Raw genomic sequence first — 22,507 nt, 5'->3', positions numbered from 1 at the left:
CTCTTTTGCTTTCTTCTTCTATTTTTAAGGACCCTTGCGATTACATTTGGCCCACTCAGATTATCCAGATTATATTCCCATCTCAAGGTCTTTAACTATATCATATTTGCAGGTATTTTCTTTCCACATTAGAAATTAAGATATGGACATCTTTGAGGGGTCATTATTCTCACTACGATACATACGTTCTCTCATTTTTTTTTTTTTTTGAGACTTTATTTATTTGAGAGAGAGAGAGTGAGCTCAAGAGAGAAAACACAGGTGGGGAGGAGAGGGAGAGGAAGAAGCAGACTCCCTGCTGAGCAGGGAGCCCAACATGGGGCTCCATCCTGGGACTCCAGGATCATGACCTGAGCCAAAGGTGGATACTTGACTGACTGAGCCACCCAGCATTTATACACCCTCTCATTTTAATTTCCTAATCTGTTCCTACCTATCTTGTAGGGTTCTTGATCGCAGAAACAAAGTTCTGCATGCTGAAGTGCCTTGCAAATGCTAGGCTTTAAATAAAATGTAACTTTCCCCAAGGAAAAGATTTTTAAGAAGTAGAACATTGGGTCATTCTTTTGTTAAGGAAACTTGAATTAAAAAGAACCACAGCAGGTAGACCCATACAGAGTTTGGAGAGAAATTCAGGACATGCTATCTTCTGAAAACACTTTCTGTCTTCACTCCCTCTCCTATTGTTTACTTTCCATTTTGGGTGAAGAGCTGTATTAGGACACATTTTTTTTTTTTTTGATCCCTAAATTATAAATAGTGTCAATACCTTTTTTTCCCCCCAGAGATAAAGAGAGTTCGCCAAGGGGGGAGAACAGAAGTCAAAAACTGTAGAGACTTCAAAGAAGATGAAGATAAAGAAAAAAAAACATGAATTTTTCAACTAGGTTTCTGGTAACTCTTCTGAAAATGATTAAAGTAGGTGGGCTGCCAGGTGTTAACTAGAGAAGGGATAATAAAGTTATAAACAGAGGGTACAGACTACACTTAAGTAAGTCCCTAAAGAAAAGTAAGAAAGTGGGACAGTATATCAACATGGGAATAGTTCTTTCTATTTCATTTGTAATAGCTAAAATTGAATAAGTCTTAAGTGACTCTGATCTGTTGAAAGAATTCATGAACCAAGATCAGAAAGTTTTATTCTGTCTTTGATTTGTTATTCTACACTGCTAAGTTATATTTCTAACTCTTCTCATCACTACAAATCTTTGCTATTATTCCCCAAATGCTTTGAACTAGAGTGATTCATTCATGTCTGCAATGTCATAAATTGGAGAATGTGTAGATTCTTCTCACCCTGCTAACTATAGAAGCACAAAAACAAAGGCAATGCTGGGTATTTCTCAAGGGTGAATAATTTTTAGAAGACAAGCTTTAAACTGTCACATTTCTTATTGTCTGTGATTCACACCAATATTGTGCTCTGTGATGGCTTCATTGAAAGGACTGTCATGTTCGATGGGGGACCCAGCCTACCTGCTCTTTTACCAGTAGCTGGTGTAAAAGCCATGCTGTGCCAATGGCTTGTTCACAGGAGGCAGGTCAATCTTTGAAACCATAGATGGTTTCAGATAAGAGAAAAATATGTGAGGAGAGAAGAGATGTGAAGGGCAGTGCTAAAGAGAAAGAAAATGCTTGTCTGAGTTTTACCTGCAGCTAACATTGTTAAAAATGATAGCAGCTTAATGAAGCATGAAGTAGTAAAGGCATTAATAAGCTGGGGGAGGACCTTAATTCATTCCAATTTGGGTTCCATTCACTCATGTTACTAGTTTTAAGACTGAACTAAAATTTTGATTCCTTCTAGGCCTCTAATGCCCTTTAGAGTTGATAATTAATTTGAAAGAATTATTAAGATATATTTATTGAGCTTAGGATGCAGTGTAGTCACAGTATAAAGCAGAGTTCACATTTATCAAGATAATAAAGAAAGCGCATTAAAGATTTGCTCAGTAAGAACAAGCACTAAATTACCGGTAGTGCTAAAAACCACTGTGTAGAAGATAATCATTTGTTTATTAAAATATGATGCAATAATAACATTTTAAATTCTGATTATTAAAATTTCCCAACATACCTCCAAAACGTTATAGAAGAAAGAATATCATAGACCCACCTACCTGATACCCACCTGTAAGAATTAACCCATAGCCTTTCCTGTGGCAATTCTACAAGAATCCTATCCTGCCCTGCAGATTCTTTAGAAGCAAATTCCATATATATCATTCTCTCTATAAATATTTTAATATGTACCTCTGAAGGATGCAACTCTTCTGTAAATAAAACCATTGTCACATCTAAAATTTAGCACTATTACTACTACTTTAATACTGACAAATATCCCTTCAGTATTCAGATTCATCACAGTTACTTCCAAGTTTGTTTTAACAGCTGTTTGGTCGAATCAGGGTGTGCGTGAAGTCACATACTGCATTCAGTACATCTCTAGGGGCTCTCTTATTCTATAACTTTATTAGTTTTTACTTCCTTGCAATTTTTTTCTTCTTTTTAAAACTGAAGTACAATGAACATCTAGTGTTGCATTAGTTCCAGGTGTACAATATAGTGATTCAGCAATTCTTCACATTACTCAGTGCTCATCAAGATAAGGGTACTTTTGATCACCTTTCTCTGTTTTACTCATCCCCCTCTTACCTCTCCTCTAACAACCACCAGTTTGTTTGTCTCATTTTCTTTGTCTGTTTTGTTTCTTAACTTCCATGTATGAGTGAAATCACATGGCATTCCTTTTTTTTTTGACTGACTTATTTCGATTAACATTATAGTCTCTAGTTCCATCCATGTTGTTGGAAATGGCAAGATCTCATTTTTTTTGTGTGACTGAATTATACTCCAGTGTGTGTGTATGTGTGTGTATGTGAGAGAGAGCTTCTTTATCCATTCATCAATGGATGGATTCTTGAGTACCTTTTATATCTTGGCTATTGTAAATAACACTGCATTAAACATGGTATTTTCATTTTCAAATGATCTTTTTGAATTAGTGTTTTCATTTTCTTTGGGTAAATCCTCAGTAGTGGTATTATTGGATCATATGGTAATTCTATATTTAATTTTTTAGGAATTTCCATACTGTTTTCCACAGTGACATATTAATTTGCATTTTCACCACCAGTGCATGAGGGCTTGTTTTTCTCTACATTCTCCCCATTTATTATTTCCCATGTGTTTGATTTTAGCCATTTTGATAGGTATGAGGAGATACTTCATTGTGGTTTTGACTTATATTTCCCTGATTATTAGTGATGTTGAGCATCTTTTCAAGTGTCTGTTGGCCATCTGTATGTCTGGAAAAATATCTAATCAGGTCTTTAGCCCATTTTAAATTGTATCGTTATTATTATGGTTAGTGTTGAATTGTAGAAATTCTTTATATATTTTGGATATTAACCGCTTACTGGATGTATCATTTACAAATATCTTCTATTCAGTAGGTTGCTTTTTTATTTTGTTCATAGTTTCTTTGCTGACCAAAGTTGTGGGGGTTTTTTTGTTTGTTTGTTTTTTTGTGAAATCACAACTGTTTAATTTTGCTTTTCTTTTCCTTGCTTGGGAGACCTATCTAGAAAAATATTTCTGCAGCTGATATCACAAATCACTACCTATGTTTTCTTCTAGCAGTTTTATGGTTTCAGGTCTCAGATTTAGGTCTTTAATACTTTTTTTTTGTTGTTGTTTGTTTGTTTGTTTGTTTGTTTTGTGTGTGACACAAGAAAGTGGTCCAGTTTCATTGTTTAGCATGTGGCTGTCCAGTTTTCCCAGTACCATGTGTTGAAGAGACTTTCCCCCCTTTGTATATTTTTGCCTCCTGTGTCCTAGTTTAATTGACCATATGTGTGTGGGTTTATTTTGGGCTCTCCGTTCTAATTTATTGATCTATATGTCTATTTTTGTGCTGTTAACATACTGGTTCAATTACTATAGCTTTGTAGTATGTCTTAAAATCTGGGATTATACCTGCAGTTCTGCTCTTTCTCAAGATTACTTTGGCTCTGGGTTGTTTGTGGTTCCATGAAAATTTTAGGATTATTCATTTCAATTCTGTGAAAAATGCTATTGATGTTTAAGTAGGGATTGCATTAAATCTGTGGATTGCCTTGGATAGTATGGACCTTTTAACAATATTTGTTCTTCTAATCCATGAACATAGAATGTCTTTCCATTTGTTTTGCCATTCTTTCCTAGTAAATAGCAGTATCCTATATAACTACAATTTTCTCCACATAGCTTTTCTCATTTAATAATATATCCCCCCGTTTAGTACTCTTACATCTCAGGTTTTCTTGGCTTTTCTTGCTTATTAATTTTTCCAAGTCAACTTTAAATCAACTTGTCCAGTTCTAGGGAGAAAAGAAAAAATGTATTTAATGAAAAAAAAAACAAATTTCTTAATATTTATATATAAATTTAGTAAGAGCTAAAAAGTAACTCATTATTTTCCAGAGCTAAAAGTTGAGGTTTTCCTTTTTGGAGAAAGAGGAAGAGAAGTCCTTCAAGTAGTTGCCCACGAATGGTTAAGCATTGATTAAAACCCCTTTAAAAACAATTTCAACATACAATTGAACATTTTATCTTCAAAGGATTACTCTTAGTCATTTAGTTAGATTGTTGTTTCTTAGAAATTTAGAATGGTAGTGTAATTCATTTTAAAATGTATAAATGTAAGTTTAATGTTAGTATATTTAAAAATCTGTTTCAGTTGAGTACCCAGGCTTTCTGTTTCTGTCATGATGCAGGAAGCACTTACCCCAAGTTGAAATTACACATTCGCTTACCTAGAATTCATTAATTTGACACTCAGCAATTATAGTATACACTGGGTGGGAGGGTGAGTGGAATAAATAGGCTCTATAGGACCACTGAGTGACAATTACAAATCATTTTAGTACGTAAAACGACTGTAAATGAATTTGTCTCAAAGAAAGTATAAGCAGGCCAGGGGGGCATCCTTCTGGACTTCATCACATTACTCTAGGTTTCGTGAAGTTTGTGCAAATTTATAAGAGACATAAACTTACCCAGAAAGTAATAATTACTGGTATTTCTAGGTTAAATTTTTTTCTTTAAGTTTAGAGCAACACTTAAAACCTTTGCTTTTTGGAATTTGATTTAAGCAAGGTCTAGTAATAGTATTATCAAAATCTATAGAATAATCTCTTCAGAACATTTTTAATATTATAATAAGCTACTTCTCTGTGATTGCCTAGAAGTTTTTGCTGGAGAGTAAGGACTCGGTTTCCCATCGTATGATGACAGTGGGTTTTTTGAGTGAATCCTATATGGTACTCAAACTTTTGATGCATTCCCTGGATTCAGCCCCACTTTTTTTTACCCTTTCTGTTCATACCAGCCTCTGTGGGTGGTCTTCTCCAGGGCTACATCAGACCTCTTTTGCGGTCTCAGGTCAAAGAGCAGAAAATCATATGAACTGCATTTATCCACTCAAACACAGAGACATGTGCTACTATCTATAAACCTTCCCAGATTATTCTAATGGATACTAAGCCTGGAAACACCTGATTCTTAAGATTTTTCTGGTTCTGAAATTGTGTAGCTCTCAATGCTTTCTGAAAGCCAATATACCTGTATAGATAAATGAGAGAACCTGACAGACTCATTAGTAGAACTAAGAATACAGATGAGTTTTTAAAATATATTAAAGTTGACATCACAGCATTTAGAAATGCTAAAATCCATAACATTGGCAAGAGCAGATGCTAGAATATGGCAAAACCTCCTCAAAATTAAGCAGTTTTGTTAAGTGAACAACTGCTGTAGGAAGTACACAGACAACAATGTGGGAGGGAGGCAGGGGGCAACAGTGAGCTGATGTAAGATAACCACATGCTGTCTTCTTGAGAGATTAGGAAAGAAAAAATGGAAGAGAGTAATTTAGTCAAGTTCTACTAGAAGGGTGAAGTGTCAACCTCCATGGAGAGGGACCTGTATTAATATTTTTATAGGTTTCATGGGGATCAGGCCTCTAGGAAGCTGAAATTCTATGGCCTTGTTACATTATTAAGGAGCCATGCTTTGACCTAGCTCTCTTACCTGCATACCAGTGACATTCAAAAGTCTCAGTAAAATTCACGAAATGTAGTGCTCTTTGGTAGCATTTTCCTAGATCTGTGATTCTTCTGAACACAAAGCAGCTGGGATACAGTGGATTCCGGAGAGTCATTGCAAAAAATTTTCAAAATAAAAATCCAGACCTAACAATTCCTGTGTTAGAGATTAGTTGTACATGTCAGACTTATCCATGTGGGTTATAGGTGAGCTGAGATATTCAGATAGTCTCAGATATACTCAGATATTTTGAGATAGCCAGAGTTACTAGATTGCTCACTTCAGTCTGTGAGGTTTCCTCTTTTACCCCAGTGCTATTCCAATGTCATCTTACTCAGCCGTGATTATAAAAAGCATTGCTACATGTGGTGGTCATATATGACTTGTTAGTTTGGGACTGAAGGATTCTTCAGAAAGATTTTGTCCTCCAATTCTTCTCTATGAGATCAAGTTCTTAATACTCTGTGCATGATAAAAGGAACATCTAATTTAATGCTGCATCGGCAAAGTAATTACATGATATTTTGCTAGGTGACATATGAATGGAATATGAAATAAAAAGCAGTTAACTCTGTTACAGTAAAATGTCAAATATTTGATATTATTTCAAAAGTTATTTGAATTTTTTTAAGGCATGAAGTTTGTAAAAAAATGCCCACTACAAAAAGAAAAAAGTTGGGGTATTGTGTGTTGCAATATAAGGTTCATCAAAGCCCAGCTGTCGTAACATTTTTGTACTTCTTATAATGAGGCATTTGCTTTCCTTGTTGTACAGCATAGATTAGGGTTTTGTTCATCTGGAAAAAAAGGTTTTATAATTACTGATTTTTGATGAGTCTTTATATGAAAACACAAGACATAATTAATAGAAGTGACTTAGGTACATGAGAGAATTATTCTATGAGAGTCATTAAAATTTTGTTGTACTTAGAACATCACTGTTAAAATTTTATGCAGCATTCTCTTATGCCTTCAAAGAATACTTCTATTCATTGTGTTTTCAATAATGCTGTCTACCACATTTCAAAAAGTTTATTCAAAATACTACATGCCAACTAATTTAATCAATTTTGCATGAAATGTGAGAGAGTCCATAGAAAATAAATGAAAGAGGGATATTGTTTTGAAATGGGGCTCTTCTTTAATATTCTCTACGTCAGTGCCCACTTTTCCATGTCATTTAATGCTGGCTGTTATATTGAATTATGGAGAGAATCTGTGGGGTTTCTAGTATAACTTTGTTTCATGGATTTCATCTATTATTCCAGAGCCACCACAGAAGTTCCGAAGTCATAAATGCACATTGTAGCTCAAAGAAAATTTGGCCTCTTCCTATATTTGCTTGCTGAACTGCTTTCTGGACAAAGTTCTTTATCAGTTACCTCAGTGTGTATTTATTTTTATATTGTGTACCTCTGATACCTAAATATGCCTTTTTGCTTCTCTTTTTGTGTTCTATTAAAAATACCTTTGTGCAATTTTTATTTTCTGGATGGAAACTCACTAATTTAAAATATTTATATAGATTCTTTTCCAAAAACCATGCAGTGTTTTGTTTTCATCATCTTATTATGTCTTCCATGGTTTTGATGTTGGAAAATAAACACTGTGAAACAAAGGGTAAAAGAGTTTAAGTAATTTTCTCGGCTCATAGAGACATACAGTATGATGAACATCACCCAATGTCTTGGTTCCCGCCAGTGAGAAAAGATGCTGGTGTTGACTGGGAATCAAGATATAACAGTAAAAAATGTGTTACACTAACAGAAGTAGCATGGTAATGTGTTGCAGAGACTCATTATGCAACTAAATGTAATTAATATTGAATGCCCACTGTTTCAAAAGAGTTATTGTAAGGATTGTAACATCTTCAAAGATATAAAGCTATAATATCTGCTCTTTAGGAGCTCACAATTAAGTTGTACTTCTTTTTCTTAATCATTTTACAAACCTTGCCACAAATACTTTAGGATTACCAGAAATTGAGATCAGGGCTTTATGTCTATGGTAGAAAGAACTATCTCCATGTTATATCAGATTAACCCAATTGGTATGTTCTTCACTGAATTTATATATAAAAGATTCCACATACTTCAGTTGTTGAATATGGAGTGTCTAAGAGAAATAATTCCTTATGAATAAAATAAAAAATGCAGAAACAACAAATATTTCGGATAAGGATGAAAAGACTATGTTCCATCTTACTCCTACTCTTGTTCTTTCTCTGGTAGAGAATTTGGTTTTAATTTTTCTTTATTTTAAAAGTACCTTTATTGGAGCACCTGGGTAGCTTAGTGGGTTAAGCCTCTGCCTTTGGCTCAGGTCATGATCTCATGGTCCTGGGATCGAGCCCCACATCGGGCTCTCTGCTCAGCAGGGAGCCTGCTTCCCCCTGTTTCTCTGCCTGCCTCTCTGCCTACTTGTGCTCTCTCTCTCTCTGTCAAATAAATAAATAAATAAAATCTTTAAAAATAACTGTATCTAAAACTAAGAGATATATTTTCATACATTAATATAGCTAGATATTGGGTGGAAAGTCAAATCTCTCCTCCTCCTGGAGTCCTTATTCTCAAACCTCAGAGATGGTAATAGCTTTAACATGTACATGCATATTCTTCCCCAAAATATCAAAGCACATACACACATACATAGATATGTGTGTCTATTTGCACTTCCACTTACCTGTGTTCCTTTGTGAATATAAACTCGTAATATTTTCCACCTGGACTGATGGTCAATAAAACAGAACCATCAAAGCCCGACCAATCCAAGCAGATGTCTTGGTGGTTCCTCACTATACTGAGGTTCAGAAGATGGGCTCAGAGGAGAGGAGGCTTTTGGGAGGCTTGGGCAACAGTGAAGTACAGAAGTTTTACTTCAGAATTTTAATAAATAGTTTTTCCACAACTGTGCTTAAAAGGCCAATACCAGCCCTATTTTCAATCATTTGATAGTTCATGTTTCCCCTCACAGTGCACCTGTGCCCATGTTCCTGTAAAGACCACAAAAGCCCAGCATCAGAGTTATTTGTGTTGCCCCTTCTCTACCAGGTTTTTCATATTTTAAAGTTTGGTCCCTTGGAGTTGACCATGGACCATGGAGTTGACCATGGACTACATGCATTAGTGAAGATCTCATGTCAAAACTATGAAGCAGTTGAAGTTTATTTCTAGAACATTCCTTTCACAATTCCCTCTGTTTGTCCTTTAGTCAAATTTTAGTGGGTCCATCCTCCCACTCAACCATTCCAGTGATTTTAATTATGCATAGCTTAATGTTTTTAGGCACCCCATATTTCATAGTACTTAATAAACAAAAACATATCATGTTGCTTTATTATTAGTGTACTTTTTATGTGTCTCTTCATTACAATATATTATCAACCCATGGATGGTAGGGCTATAATTTAAACTGGTTTATATCTATCTTTCTACCCAGGGCATTGCATATAAATGTCACTTGATAATGTTTGTGCATTATTCCTTCAGACTACATTGGTTATGCACTATCACAAAGCATCTAGAATGTTCACTTTTTATGCCATCATATTTAAGTAGATTTCAAAACAAAGGATTTTGCACATTCCACTCAATTGTCACTCTGTTGATACATAGTAACTTCATGTCTTTCTCTTTATTTTTTTTTTTAAATATATATTTACTTCTTGTACAGAAAGTGTAATCAACCTTCACTTAATATGGTCTAGTTTCAATCTGTTGTCTGCAGATCTTAAAATTTCTTCTCCATTATTTTTCTTTTGGGGGTTGTAGAATAGTTGGCATTTGTTGAGTATTTACAAGTCCTTTGCCAGGTACTTTGCATATATTATCTCACTTAGTACTGTACTTATTACTTATCTTAATTTGGAGAAAAGGAAGCTAATGTTAGAAAAGTAAAATCATCTGTTCAAGGTCACATAAATGCTAAGACTACAATTTGAATACAGGACTGTGCCTCTAAAGCTCTGTGTTTTTTGTTTTTTGGGTTTTTTTTCTTCATAAGAGCACTTAATTCTACCTACATGGTACTTTTCTGAGGATTAGGTGATATAAATGAATATATTTTCTAAACTCTCAAACACTTATCTGCACATGGAATTTCTAACTCATACTTTATACTTTCTAACACAGTAAGGTGAATAAATTGGTGTGTAATGAATGCTTTAGGTGATCATGATTATAATGGAATTTTAAAAATCAGATGAAATGATGTCAATGATTTGTTAGAGACCTAAAATCTAATCTTAACCCATTTCCTTTAAAGCCATGGCTGTCAAGATGAAACATCTCGTTTTAGCAAAAGGTATTAAACATGAACATGCAACAGTAAAATCATTTCAGGGAACATAATAGAGTTATGGAATAAAATCTGAAATAAAATCTACTGTAGCATTAAGCCTTATTATTTGCTAAAAAATGGTGAGAATCCTATGGAATTCAGAGTTGCCTGTTGTCGTCACTTTTCCCCAGGTCTTCCAGATTGCATATGTGATTGTGAAAGCAGCGAACTCCCCCCGGCCTGGAAACTGGATTTTGGAACGCTCGCTTGATAATGTTGAATATAAGCCCTGGCAATATCATGCTGTGACAGACACTGAGTGTCTAACTCTCTACAATATTTATCCCCGCACTGGACCACCATCTTATGCCAAAGACGATGAGGTCATCTGTACTTCCTTTTATTCCAAGATACACCCCTTGGAAAACGGAGAGGTAAGAGGAGAAAACTCACCATAAGTACATTTAAGTAGGCCTGTCAGAAAGATGTGAATATATTAGTAATTAATGTCAGGGAGATTTTAAAATAGGATTTAGCAGAAGTACACTTAAATGAGTTATTAAATAAAAAGGAAAAACCCAAGGTGATTGGAATTTTAACTACCTTCATGCAGTATGTGTCTCCCAAACCCAATAAAGTTCAGAAAAGTGGAAATGGGTTTGAGTAAGAAAGTCAATGATTAATTTCACATAAAGAGACTTTTTTTGACAGTAAGATTACTAATAATTGGATAAAGACGAGACTTTCACAGAAGCCTTAGATCTGTGTGTACTCTGGTCTCAAGAGGGGGACAAAAGAGGTGAAATTTAGGGAGAAATATAGTTGATATGAAGGGTCTAAATGAAAGGGAATTCTGTTGGGTTTTGCATGTTTTTTGGTTCTCATCACTTAACGCTAGAGTTGGGCTGTTGTTTGTTTGTTTGTGGTCAGACTTCTTATTACATGCTTAATTCAAAAGTGTTCAGCTTCTCTGTAGTGTCTCGGACCCTTCAGTTAAGATTTTACATTTATTCAAACCATGACGTCACGTGTTACCATCTGTGTGATCTTGAGCCAGTGACTGTGATCCCCTGTGCCTCAGTTTCATCTCCTAGAAATTGGGAAAAATAATAACAGCTCTTATTTCATATGATCATTAAGAAAATTAAATGAATTATTACATTTGAAGCAGTACAACAGTGTTGACAGATCTGTACTAAATGTTCTGTAACTATGAACTATTTTTATAGTTAAATAATGAGAAGAATAACCATTATTGTTCATGGAGTAGGAGTTAGTTACTCCTCTCAAATACCTAAAACTTGACTTAGTGATTCTCTTGGATTCCCTAGTATTTCCCTAATTTGTCTCCCTTTAATAGGTGTACTCTGGCTACTTTTGTCCTACATGCTTATATACATCTCAATTTATGCTCAAATCTGGTTGCTGCTCCTCACGTATACACTGGAAGCTAGTATCATTTTTTATATTCATATTTCCAATAAACCCATATTCATATTCTATTAGGCCCACGTCAGCCAGTCGAGGGTTATCTTTTTCAACACTTTACAGAAAAGTTAGATTTTTGACATAAATTGATCACACTCCCTTTTGGCACTATTATTCTATGAATGTATACTAGTGCCTCACTGTATTTCAAATTCCATGTTCAAAAATATCAGTTTCGGGAAAGAAAAATTCCAAATGGTGCTCTCAGCAGAAATTTCAATCTGCCAAATGACAAGGAGTCAAATGCAGTGAGTCAAACAGCTGTTCAACCTGCTTTGTGCCCAGAGGCATCCGGGTCCTGGCCAGATTAGCCTGAGTATATGGGAGTAGGGAGGAAGTGCAGAGATAATATATTTGAGTTGAATTTTTATTATTTTCCCCCCGGATCTAGTGCTTACCAGAACTAATAATTATCTAATATTTATAAAGCTATTTTTTTACCTTGAAAAAATGGTCCAATTCAAGAATTGGTTAAACAATATAAAATGTACCTACATGGATATATAATCTACAAGTTTACATCCATATCCCCAAAGCATGCTTTCCCTACATTGATGGTGGTTCTCCATCCTTTAGACCATGTCAGCCTGCAACATGGAACAAATACATTGTTTGTTTGCTTAGCTGGCTATATTGTTTTCACTTCTAGACACTCACTAGAAGCCACTTGGCAATGGTGGCTATTAGGAACAAGTTACTCAAATTTCTCCACGACATTTAAGTCTATTTCTTTCTTATAAGAATGTGGATTTTAGGAAAAGAAAGTAATTCAAAATATTTAAAATGCAGTGGTAGTATTTAAGAGTAAGAATTAAATTCAGACCTCTCCTAAAATACCTGCCTCAATATATATAGCTTCCTCTGTGAAATATGTTATTTTTTGGAATAAATGGATCCAGGGAAGGTAGGTGAGATATATTCTTCCAGCTCACTGATAAAAAAACTGAGATAAGAATCCAGGTATCTAGGCCCCCTGACCTTCCAGATTGATGTTTCTTACATACTCTAGAAAGACTGGAAGTTGATTTATTTTTTCTTTTTTTTTAAGTTGGTAATTGATAAAATCACATATGAGATTAGAAAACTGGGTTCTGGTCTTACATCTAGTTTTTGTTGGATCTTGGGCTGGTCACTTAATCTTTCTGAGACTGGATTTCTTTAATACATGAATTAGTTTAATATATAAATTGTCCTAGGACATCTTTGTGTATTAATGTAATACGGTTTTGGAAATCATCTACAATATAGCATGTGGAAATATTCTAAAATTTTTGGATGTTGGCCTCCAATATTTCCCAGATCAGTGACTGTGAAATAAATCTTACTATTATTAACTTTTCCTTGCAAAATGATGCTTTTTAGATACCACCTGAACCTGAAATATAATTATTAGTGCTTATGTTCAAAACTTCCCAGAGAAGTGAAGTCATACTCAAGTAAGAAAAACAAACATACAAATTACAAAATTTGTAAATGCAAAATATATATGTATGTGTGTGTGTATGTGTGTGTGTGTGTGTGTGTGTGTGTGTGTGTGTGTATACACACACACTTATAAATCCTACAGCAGAAATGTTTACAGAGAGTGACAAAATCCCCCAGGTGAGCCAGGGGAAGATCACTTCCCAGAATATAGGTAAGCCAGAAACAACTTTTGGTACCTCACAATTTGAAGGCCAGTATGCAAATTTATTTTCAAAATGGAGTACGGGTTAAACTAGGCATATAACAGAGTTTACCTCCAATGTTGATGGATATTTTTATCACGTATAGAATCATAGGGTTGCAGCTTTTTTTCTTGTAGCACATTTGGTCATTTTCTGGTTCCCATTGTTAATATTAGAAAAGTTAGCTATTGCATAATTATCTATTTTCTGTTTTCTTTGATTACTTTAAAGATTTTTATCTTTGTTTTTCAGTAGTTTTATTATGATGCTCCATATATGTACTTCCCAATACAATAGTCACTAGCCATGTGGAGTTATTTAATTTAGATTTCATTAACTCAAATAAAATGAAAACTCAGGTCCTCAGTTGCACAACCACATGTCAGGTGCTCAATAGCCTGATGTGACTAGCAGCTACCACACTGAATTATGCAAAATAGAACATTTCCATCATTGTACAAAGTTTTGAGTAGCACAGATATAGATACCTTTTTATAACTGCATTAAGATTTATTTGGTTGGTATATTTGCAAAGTTACATCTTTAATTAGCTCAGGATATAATTCAACCATTAACTCTCCAAATAATTTTCCTTTCCATTCTGTCCCCTCTATAAATACAGTTAGTAATTTGGAACTTCTCACTGTATATCTTACATTGTCTTTTGTATGCACTCATCCTTTTGGCCTTTGTTCTTCATTTTAGATATTTTCTCTGGTTTATTTCCAGTTCACTAATTCTCTCTTTAGCTATATAAATTTGGTATTAAGACTATTAATGAGATTCTTAATTTCATTTATTACATTTATCACTTCCAGGATTTATCTTTTTGTTTGTTTTGTTTTGTTTATTTTTCAGATTTTTATTTATTTATTTGACAGAAAGAGAGGCAGCAAGAGAGGAAATACAAGCAGGGGGAGTGGGAGAGCAAGAAGCAGGCTTCCTGCTGAGCAGGGGACCCAGTGTGGGGTATGCGGGGCTCAATCCCAGGACCCTGGGATCATGAGCTGAGCCAAAGACAGAAGCTTAACAACTGAGCCACGCAGGTGCCCCATAGAATTTATCTTTTTTTTTTTTTTTAAGATTTTATTTATTTATTTGACAGACAGAGATTACAAGTAGGCAGAGAGGCAGGCAGAGAGGAGGAAGCAGGCTCCCTACTGAGCAGAGAGCCTGATATGGGGCTTGATCCCGGGACTCTGGGATCATGACCTGAGCCGAAGGCAGCGGCTTAACCCGCTGAGCCACCTAGGCGCCCTTTGTTTCATTTTCAAATAGTTTAGCATCTAGTTTTATATTGAAGTATTATATATTTATATATATTTAACAAGACTATATTTATACTTTTAGTATTCTATCTTTATCTCATTGAGCATAAAGTGACAATTATTTAAGAGTTTTTATTTGATAATTCTAATATCTGGCCTCTGTGAATGTATGTTATCTGATCTGATTTTTTTTTTTATGATTCTTACATCCTCAAGTTTCTGATTATTTTTGCATAACAGAAGGTATATTTTAAAATGTATATGTAGAAATAATTTGAGGCCTAAGATATTGTGAGGATTTTCTGATGCTTCTGCCAGGCAATGGCAGTACAGATGACCTTAATAAATATCAGATGATTTTACTTATGTGTGGAATTTAAGAAATAAAACAGATGAACATAAGGGAAGGGAAGGAAAAATTAGTCAGAATCAGGGAAGGAGACAAACCATAAGAGACTTTTAAGTCTGGGGAACACACTGAGAGTTGCTGGAGGGGAGGTGGGTGGGGGATGGGCTAAGTGGGTGATGGACATTAAGGATGGACTTGATATAATGAGCACTGGGTGTTATATGCAGCTAATGAATCACTAAATTCTACTTCTGAAACTAATCATACACTATAAGTTAATTAAATTGAATTTAAATAAAAAATGTAAAAAAATACAGTTTTAGTGAGTAAAATTCCTAGGACATAGATGATTCAAAGCTGTGCTGTAACCCTGTAACAGCTGCTTTAATTCCAATTTACTTAAGGCTTCCTGTTTTTGGAGTCTAAACCAAAGTATGTGGGATTTACCAAAGTCCCACCCATACAAATCCTGTCTTTCTAGTACACTAAGGCCGACAAAATGCTGCTTACTCTCTCAACCATGGCTTCTAGACAGGGAAATGCCCACCAGATAGAAGCTGTCACAATATGCCAATTACCTCTTTAGACGTCTTTCTTCTTGATATTGAAAAGGTGATTTTGTACCCTCTTGATAACTCCCTAATGACTTTAAGTCAATGTTTTGACATTTTTCTTCACTTGGTCTAGCTGTTATCATTGGGTGTATTAACCCTAATTACAGACTCTACCATAAAAAGAAACATAGTCTCATACGTGTTTTTTAAAGAAATATTTTGGAATCATTTTAGATTTACATAAATGTAAGAGGAGTGTAGAGAATCCCCATGTCTACTTTACCCTGCTCCACAAATGTTCATGCCTTACAAAGCTACCATGTATCTGTCAAAACCAAGAAATTAATATTGATACATTACCTTGATACACTGATACATGATTTCATTCATGTTATCATTAGTGTCTTTTTTGTTTTCTGGGATCCAGTTTGGGATATCCAGCTGAATTTAGTCATTGTATCTTCTTATTCTCCCCTGATATATGAAAATTTCCTAATCTTCCCTTATGTTCCCCTATCACTTTTTATAAAAATTATTTTTATTAGCATGTAATGTATTATTTGCCCCAGGGGTACAGGTCTGTGAATCATCAGGCTTACACATTTCACAACACTCACCATTGCACATACCCTCCCCAGTGTCCATAACCTAACCACCCTCTCCCTACTCCCCTACCCACCCAGCAACCCTCAGTTGTTTTATGAGATTAAGAGTCTTTTATGGTTTGTCTCCCTCCTGATTCCATCCCTATCATTTTTAAGAAGACTGGTCAAGTGTTTTCTGACGTATTATTCATTTTGCATTCTCTCATGTTTTCTCATGATTAAACTTGGCTTCTGGGGAAGAATATCGCAGAGGTGAAACAGCTTTTTCACTGTATCATGCCTCTTTCTTTGTATTTGTACATCTTTTGTCTATTTCCTTTTTATTGACTTATGAGTCTTACTGTGATTTTGTTTTGTTTTGTTTTTGTTTTTTTGTTTTGTCTTTTTGAAAGAGAAAGGTGGGGAGGGGCAGAGGGAGAGAGAGCATCTTAAGCATCTCCATGCCCAGTGAGGAACATGATGCAGGGCTCAGTCTCAGGTCCCTTGAAATCATGACCTGAGCCAAAATCAAGAACAAGACACTTAACTAACTGAGCCATCCAGGTGCCCCAGTCTTATTGTGCTTTTAGGTAGATTTTTTTATTAGTGTCTAAATATTCACTATGACTGGAAATACATTTTTTTGATTAAGTATTGGTGATCATTTGCTTCCAGTCCTTCACAGTACCCTTTAAATATAAATTTAAGTCAGAGAATAAGAGAAGTAAGAACAAAGTATTTTTAAGACCTACCCATGAAACAAGGCATTATAAAATAAACATATCTCAATTTTATCACACTAATTAAGTAATAATGTTTATGTTATAGGTATAGAATATTTATAGAAAATAGTTTCCTATAACAAATATCAAATCTGTGGAGTCTAAGGCTTATTACATTGTTACTTGTCTGGAGAATTTTGGGGATGTGTCAAAATGTTTAGAAAATTTTAGAATATTATACTACAGATGAAAAGTCCATCATTTGAGACCTGAATAGTACCTTAGGTAAATTCTTCATTGGTCTATTAAAATCCTTTAATAATATCTTTGAGTATCATAGCCCTCAACTTCAGCTTCTTCTGTATCTACACTTTAATACTGCCCTTTGTCCATGTCATTATTAGAAACTATTTGACTTTTCCTTCTGATCTCTTGAATTTTAGCAACATCGTCTCTGCTTATTTCTTTGACTTGATTTGTTTTTCCAGCAACCCCCACTCTTTCCCTCCACTCTCTGGCTCAGTCCCTTCTCTGCCCTCTACTTCACATTTCCTGAAAGAGATAAAAAAATGTTGATCATGTGGATTCACCAGAAGGATACTTTAGGGCATATATTCTGTCCCCTAGACAACTAGATTCAACTACTTCCAAAGAAGAGATTAGTCCTGCTGTCTAGCATCCTGGGCTTGCACCCAGAGGGAGAAGAGTTCACTCTGAGCTATGAGATGATCAAGTCTCGGGGCCTGCCAAAAGAGAGATAATAGAGGACAATGGAGGTATACTAATTTGACCCAGTATATTGTTACCCAAACTATAAACAGAAGGCTTTGAGCAAAAGCCTTTAAGGATTTTTATTTTAGAAAAATTGTTTATCAGTAAAGCCAAGAGAGGGCTTAGAAGGCAGTGCCTTGCCTTGTTTTGAGAATGATCCTGAGCTTCCTAATAGGAGTTGTAAGGTATGAAGCAACAGACTCCAGGGGCCCTCCATTACTCCATTACTTTGAGGCCAAAGAGAAAAACTTTGGTGGGAACATCTACATAGATATACCTCTCCAGGAGTGCAAGAGGGAGTCAATTCCATCAAGAGCTATTCACTTAAATGTTGCCTTTGCTGGAAACATCTCTCCCAAGTTGCTTTTGAGACCTGTTAATAAGAACCGCCACTTAGAGACACTGCTAAAGACCACGCTTGCAGCACTTGTTCCCCCCAACCTTGGCTTTACTTGGACATCATCACGGGGGACATTTGCAAGAGCTATTTCTTGGTTCAGGCTTTATAATTCAGTAGATTTGGGAAGGGTTTAAGAAACTGTAGGTATTTTTTAAACAAGTAGTCCTGGTGATTTTGGTGTTCTTCCTCCTCACTTATTGTTTAGCTATTTCCAGCCTTCCCAAACCTTGGAGAAGAACTGATCATCAGCTATTTACGGAAAGAGTATCAGTCATTTTAGTGGCAATACTTCTAACTAAAGAGACTTGTGTTTTTCTTTCAGGAAACATGATTGGCTTTGCCTGACTGAGTCTCTGGGTGGGTTTGAGGTGGGTAAATAAAACTTGAGCTAGTTAGGTTGTGGATGGCTGAAGAAGTGGCTGAAAGAGGAGAATCACATAACTACTATTGACAAGGATAGGGCACTACTTTAGGAGACCTAGGATTAAAATCCTCATAAATTATTTTCTTTTCTATGAGATTCTCCCCTTTCTCTAGCTGGGATTATTCCTTTTAATTTCTTGGGGTTGTCAGTAGACTGCTAACTGAATATGCATGGTTACCATAGTAATTTTTGCTTCAATTTCCTCATACAGAGGAAAAGTTATTTACATATGATTTCCTCTCCTTACCAGTCTTCTGGACTGCAACTCAAATGGAACTTAGATTAACTTTGATTCTGCTTTTGAAACATGGCAGGCTTACATAAAAATCCCTGAGAAACCATCATTAATTCTTCAAGACACTTTTTTTTCCCCTGTAAACTATATGTAGAGCTTTGATACAATTCTGATTTCCTATGTGACAGAATTTTATATACACAGACAGAATATTTTTCTTCCTCTTTTCATCACCTGACATTATGGTGGTTCTTAGAACTGCAAATATTGGAGGATGAAGAAATGAACTCAAACACGTACTTAAAACTGTTTCTGAGATCTTTCTTTGATGTAGTATTGTTGAGACTATAGCATGATTGTCTGACTCAGTTTTTGTGAAAATGAGAAACAAGCCTTTCACAATTATCCTTAGAGTTGTTTCTTTTTGGAAAAGCATCCAGATACCACTAATTTGTTATGAATAGAAATTTAGGGAAGTACTTATTTAGGGTTTCAGACTCCCTTTCTCTAAAAATAATTCTTGTATTGACCAACATGGTGCCAGTTAGTATCTTGAACAACATGAGAAAGTACCTTATTACACTGAGGTTCACCTGGCATCTTCCAAAACAGCAAGTTTCAACTCTAGTTAGAATACACAGAGTACTTGAAATATTTTGCAATTACACACACATAAAGTTCATAATTAATTTAAAAAACAGACCTTTGTAATAAAGATTAAATTGAGACAACTGTGTTCTTCCTGTTGATCAGTTTATAGTCTCCCCTAGAAGTGTTGTGCTTAGAAGGTATTAGTAATTCCTTGTCAAGTTAATACGCTATTATTGAAAATCATGAAGGCCAGAGAAAGCAAGCAAGAATGGAATCTTGAGGAGGTAACACCAATACTTCATGGCAAGTTATATCAGTGTTATGGAAGAGAATATATCAAGATGTGTTAAAATGAATAAACAGAAGAAATTTATCCTTCTGTTAAGCTAGGTTCGGTAACACAGGGTTGTAGTAGAAGGTGCTGAAGTACAGCTTGCTGTCTTTTAGGGTATTCACTAGATTTGGCTTTCAGATACAGCTTTGCCATTGATTAAACATGGCGCTCAGACAGTGAGTATCCGGTGTGTCCCAGCCAGTTCCCCTGATATAGTAAAGATCAAAGTAGGTCCTTTATGGTACTGCCTCCTTTGTCTGCAGATTATGAGTCCAGGTTCTTTCCTTCAACCATTAATATTGGCTTAAGCTCATCCCTGGTTGTGATGTGTCTGAGCTGGCTTAGCTGGATTAAGACTAGGGTGCATGGAAGTAGCAGAGCCCTGCTCTGCTGTTTTGTATGATCAGCACTGTGGGTGGGGGTTGGTAACTAAACAGGAATGAAAGAATAAGCAGTGCAATATCCATGAGCTTGCTGGAGTTGAAAGAGACAGAAGAATAGATGAAGGTCTCAGGTGCTGACATGGGTTAGTCAGGGGCCTGGGAGCTTATGATAAAAATAGCTAACATTGATCGCACGCTTGTTTTATGGCAGGCCCTACTCCAAGTAAACTCCAAGGGTTTATAAGTAAAAATTCATATGTGCTAATACTTATCTCATTTTATAGTTGAGGGAAATGTGGTATAGAGAAGTCAAATAATTCTCCTAGGCTTCCAAGCTAGTAATTTTTGGAGCTATGATTTGAATCCAGTGTATCCTCTGAGAACAAGAAAGGCACAAGAACAAAAATTTTCTTCTGTGTCCGGGGTTTTCTTGGCAAATCTGGGCACTGCAAACCCAAGAGGCCACCTCCTAGCAGACTCTGTTTCTCTCTACATGAGTTTGCATAGACCTGGGATTGGGCTGCTGCCTTGATTTTAGTTTGGAGGGATTTAATCTTTTAATATTTTATGTTATGAAAAAATTCTGCACTCTCCTTTTTATCTTTTTGATAGTAACTTACTTTAAAGAGTAGTTACTCTTTAAAGTAACTTTAATTCTTAGTTTTTAATTCTTTGCATTCTTAGTTTTGTAATCATTTTTTAATCTTGCTTAATTTTTTAATCATTTTAATGATTTTTAATTTCTAGTTTTAAGAGTTTTATCTTGGTATATTTACATTTATCATATATTGTTTTTCTTTTTTAAACTTTATTCCAGTAAAATTTCTTTTATATTATCTCTTATACACACACACACACATACACACACACACACACACCCCTACACCTGTAATTATTGTTTTTAGAACTTGATGGTTTCCGGGGCATCTGGGTGGCTCACTTTGTTAAGCAGCTACCTTCGGCTCAGGTGATGATCCTGAAGTCCTGGGATTGAGCTGCACATCTGGCTCCTTGCTCTGCAGGGAGCCTGCTTCTCTCGCTCTCCCTCTGCCTAGTATTTTCTCTCTCTCTCCCTCTCTCTCTCTCTCTCTCTCTCTCTGTCAAATAAATAAATAAAATCTTTAAAAAAAAATTAGATGGGTTCCAATTGTATTATATACTTGTCAGAATTCTTTTCTTGTTTTTCATTTTTTTTTAAATCTGGCTTTTATAGCTCAAGTAACTTTTTAAAATAATTTCATCAGTTTTATTGTAGTTTATATTTTATTTTTAACTTCTTAATTTTTTAAAAGATTTTGTTTACTTATTTCACAGAGAGAGAGAGAGAAAGAGAGAGAGAAAGAGCACAAGCTCAGGGAGCACAGGCAAAGGGAGCAACAGGCTCCCTCAGCAGGGAGCCTGATGCAGGACTGGATTCCAGGACCCTGGGATCATGACCTGAGCCAAAGGCAGATACTTAACCAACTGAGCCACCTAGGCGTTCCTGTAACTATACTTCAAAGTATTTTACATTATTTTTGATCATTTTATTTTGAGGTTATTTTGAGCTTATTTTGTACTTCTATTATTTAAATACTATTCTGGGTGTCTTCATTTAGTTGTTTTGGTACATTGATTGTGTTCCCATGGCCCACAGGAAGTGAGATCATACAGACTACAATAAGGGAAACTACACTAAGAGGGGCCTTGTATCTCTTAACCCCCAGTTTAGATCGTTAGTAGCCCTTTTAGCTGTCTGAAAGGAGTTCCTCTAGAACTTAGAGTTTCCCTTTAAAGCTGAACCTCAAAATACTGATAGCAATACAGAAGATCCAGTGACCAATAGAACTTCTCAAGATAATACTACAAATTTATACACATGACGGTGAAAATTCTCCAGGATCTTAAGACAAGTTACTCTAAAATTTTACTGTATGAAATGGCTAAATAGTGAATAAATATTTTAAACACATAAGGAAGATGGTACAGGTTTTACTAAGAGAAGAATCCTCAAAACATATCTGGTTTGATTTCAATAAGAATCACATTTCAGGAGACCTAATAGAAACTATATTAAGACAGTTTTAGAAAAAAAAATATTAATTATAATTTCTATACATGATGGCATTAGCTATTCCATATAACTTGCTTCCAGGTGTGGTTATAGACTAAGTGTTCTAGACTGTGTCCCAGAGACTACCCTATATTAAATAGGTCAGTGACAAATAGGTAAGGTAAGATACTCACCAGAGTATCTTAGGGACATAATTCACTGATTGTACATGGGTGTCTTAGTTCAGGCTGCTATAACAAAAACACCATAGACCAGGTGGCTTAAACAGCAAACATTTTTCAATTCTGGAGATAAGAAGTTCAAGATCAAGGTGCCAGGA

At 35.3% G+C, this 22,507-nt stretch overlaps 1 protein-coding gene across 6 annotated transcripts in view; it reads left to right on the top strand.

Moving 5' to 3' along the window:
* The window catches only part of LAMA2 (laminin subunit alpha 2), a 641,423-nt gene that overhangs the window by 184,643 nt on the left and 434,273 nt on the right, over positions 1 to 22,507 (top strand). For all 6 annotated transcript variants that reach the window (XM_082731189.1, XM_082731188.1, XM_082731187.1 and 3 more), the window contains exon 4: positions 10,557 to 10,799. In XM_082731189.1, the coding sequence (XP_082587315.1) occupies positions 10,557 to 10,799 (243 nt within the window). The remainder of the gene's footprint in view (positions 1 to 10,556; positions 10,800 to 22,507) is intronic.

This window comes from Mustela nivalis (assembly GCF_964662115.1).
Source record: "Mustela nivalis genome assembly, chromosome: 5".
NCBI classification, from domain to species: Eukaryota; Metazoa; Chordata; class Mammalia; order Carnivora; family Mustelidae; genus Mustela; species Mustela nivalis.
Note: the sequence above shows the minus strand (reverse complement) of the source record. Positions and strands in the feature narration are given on the sequence as shown.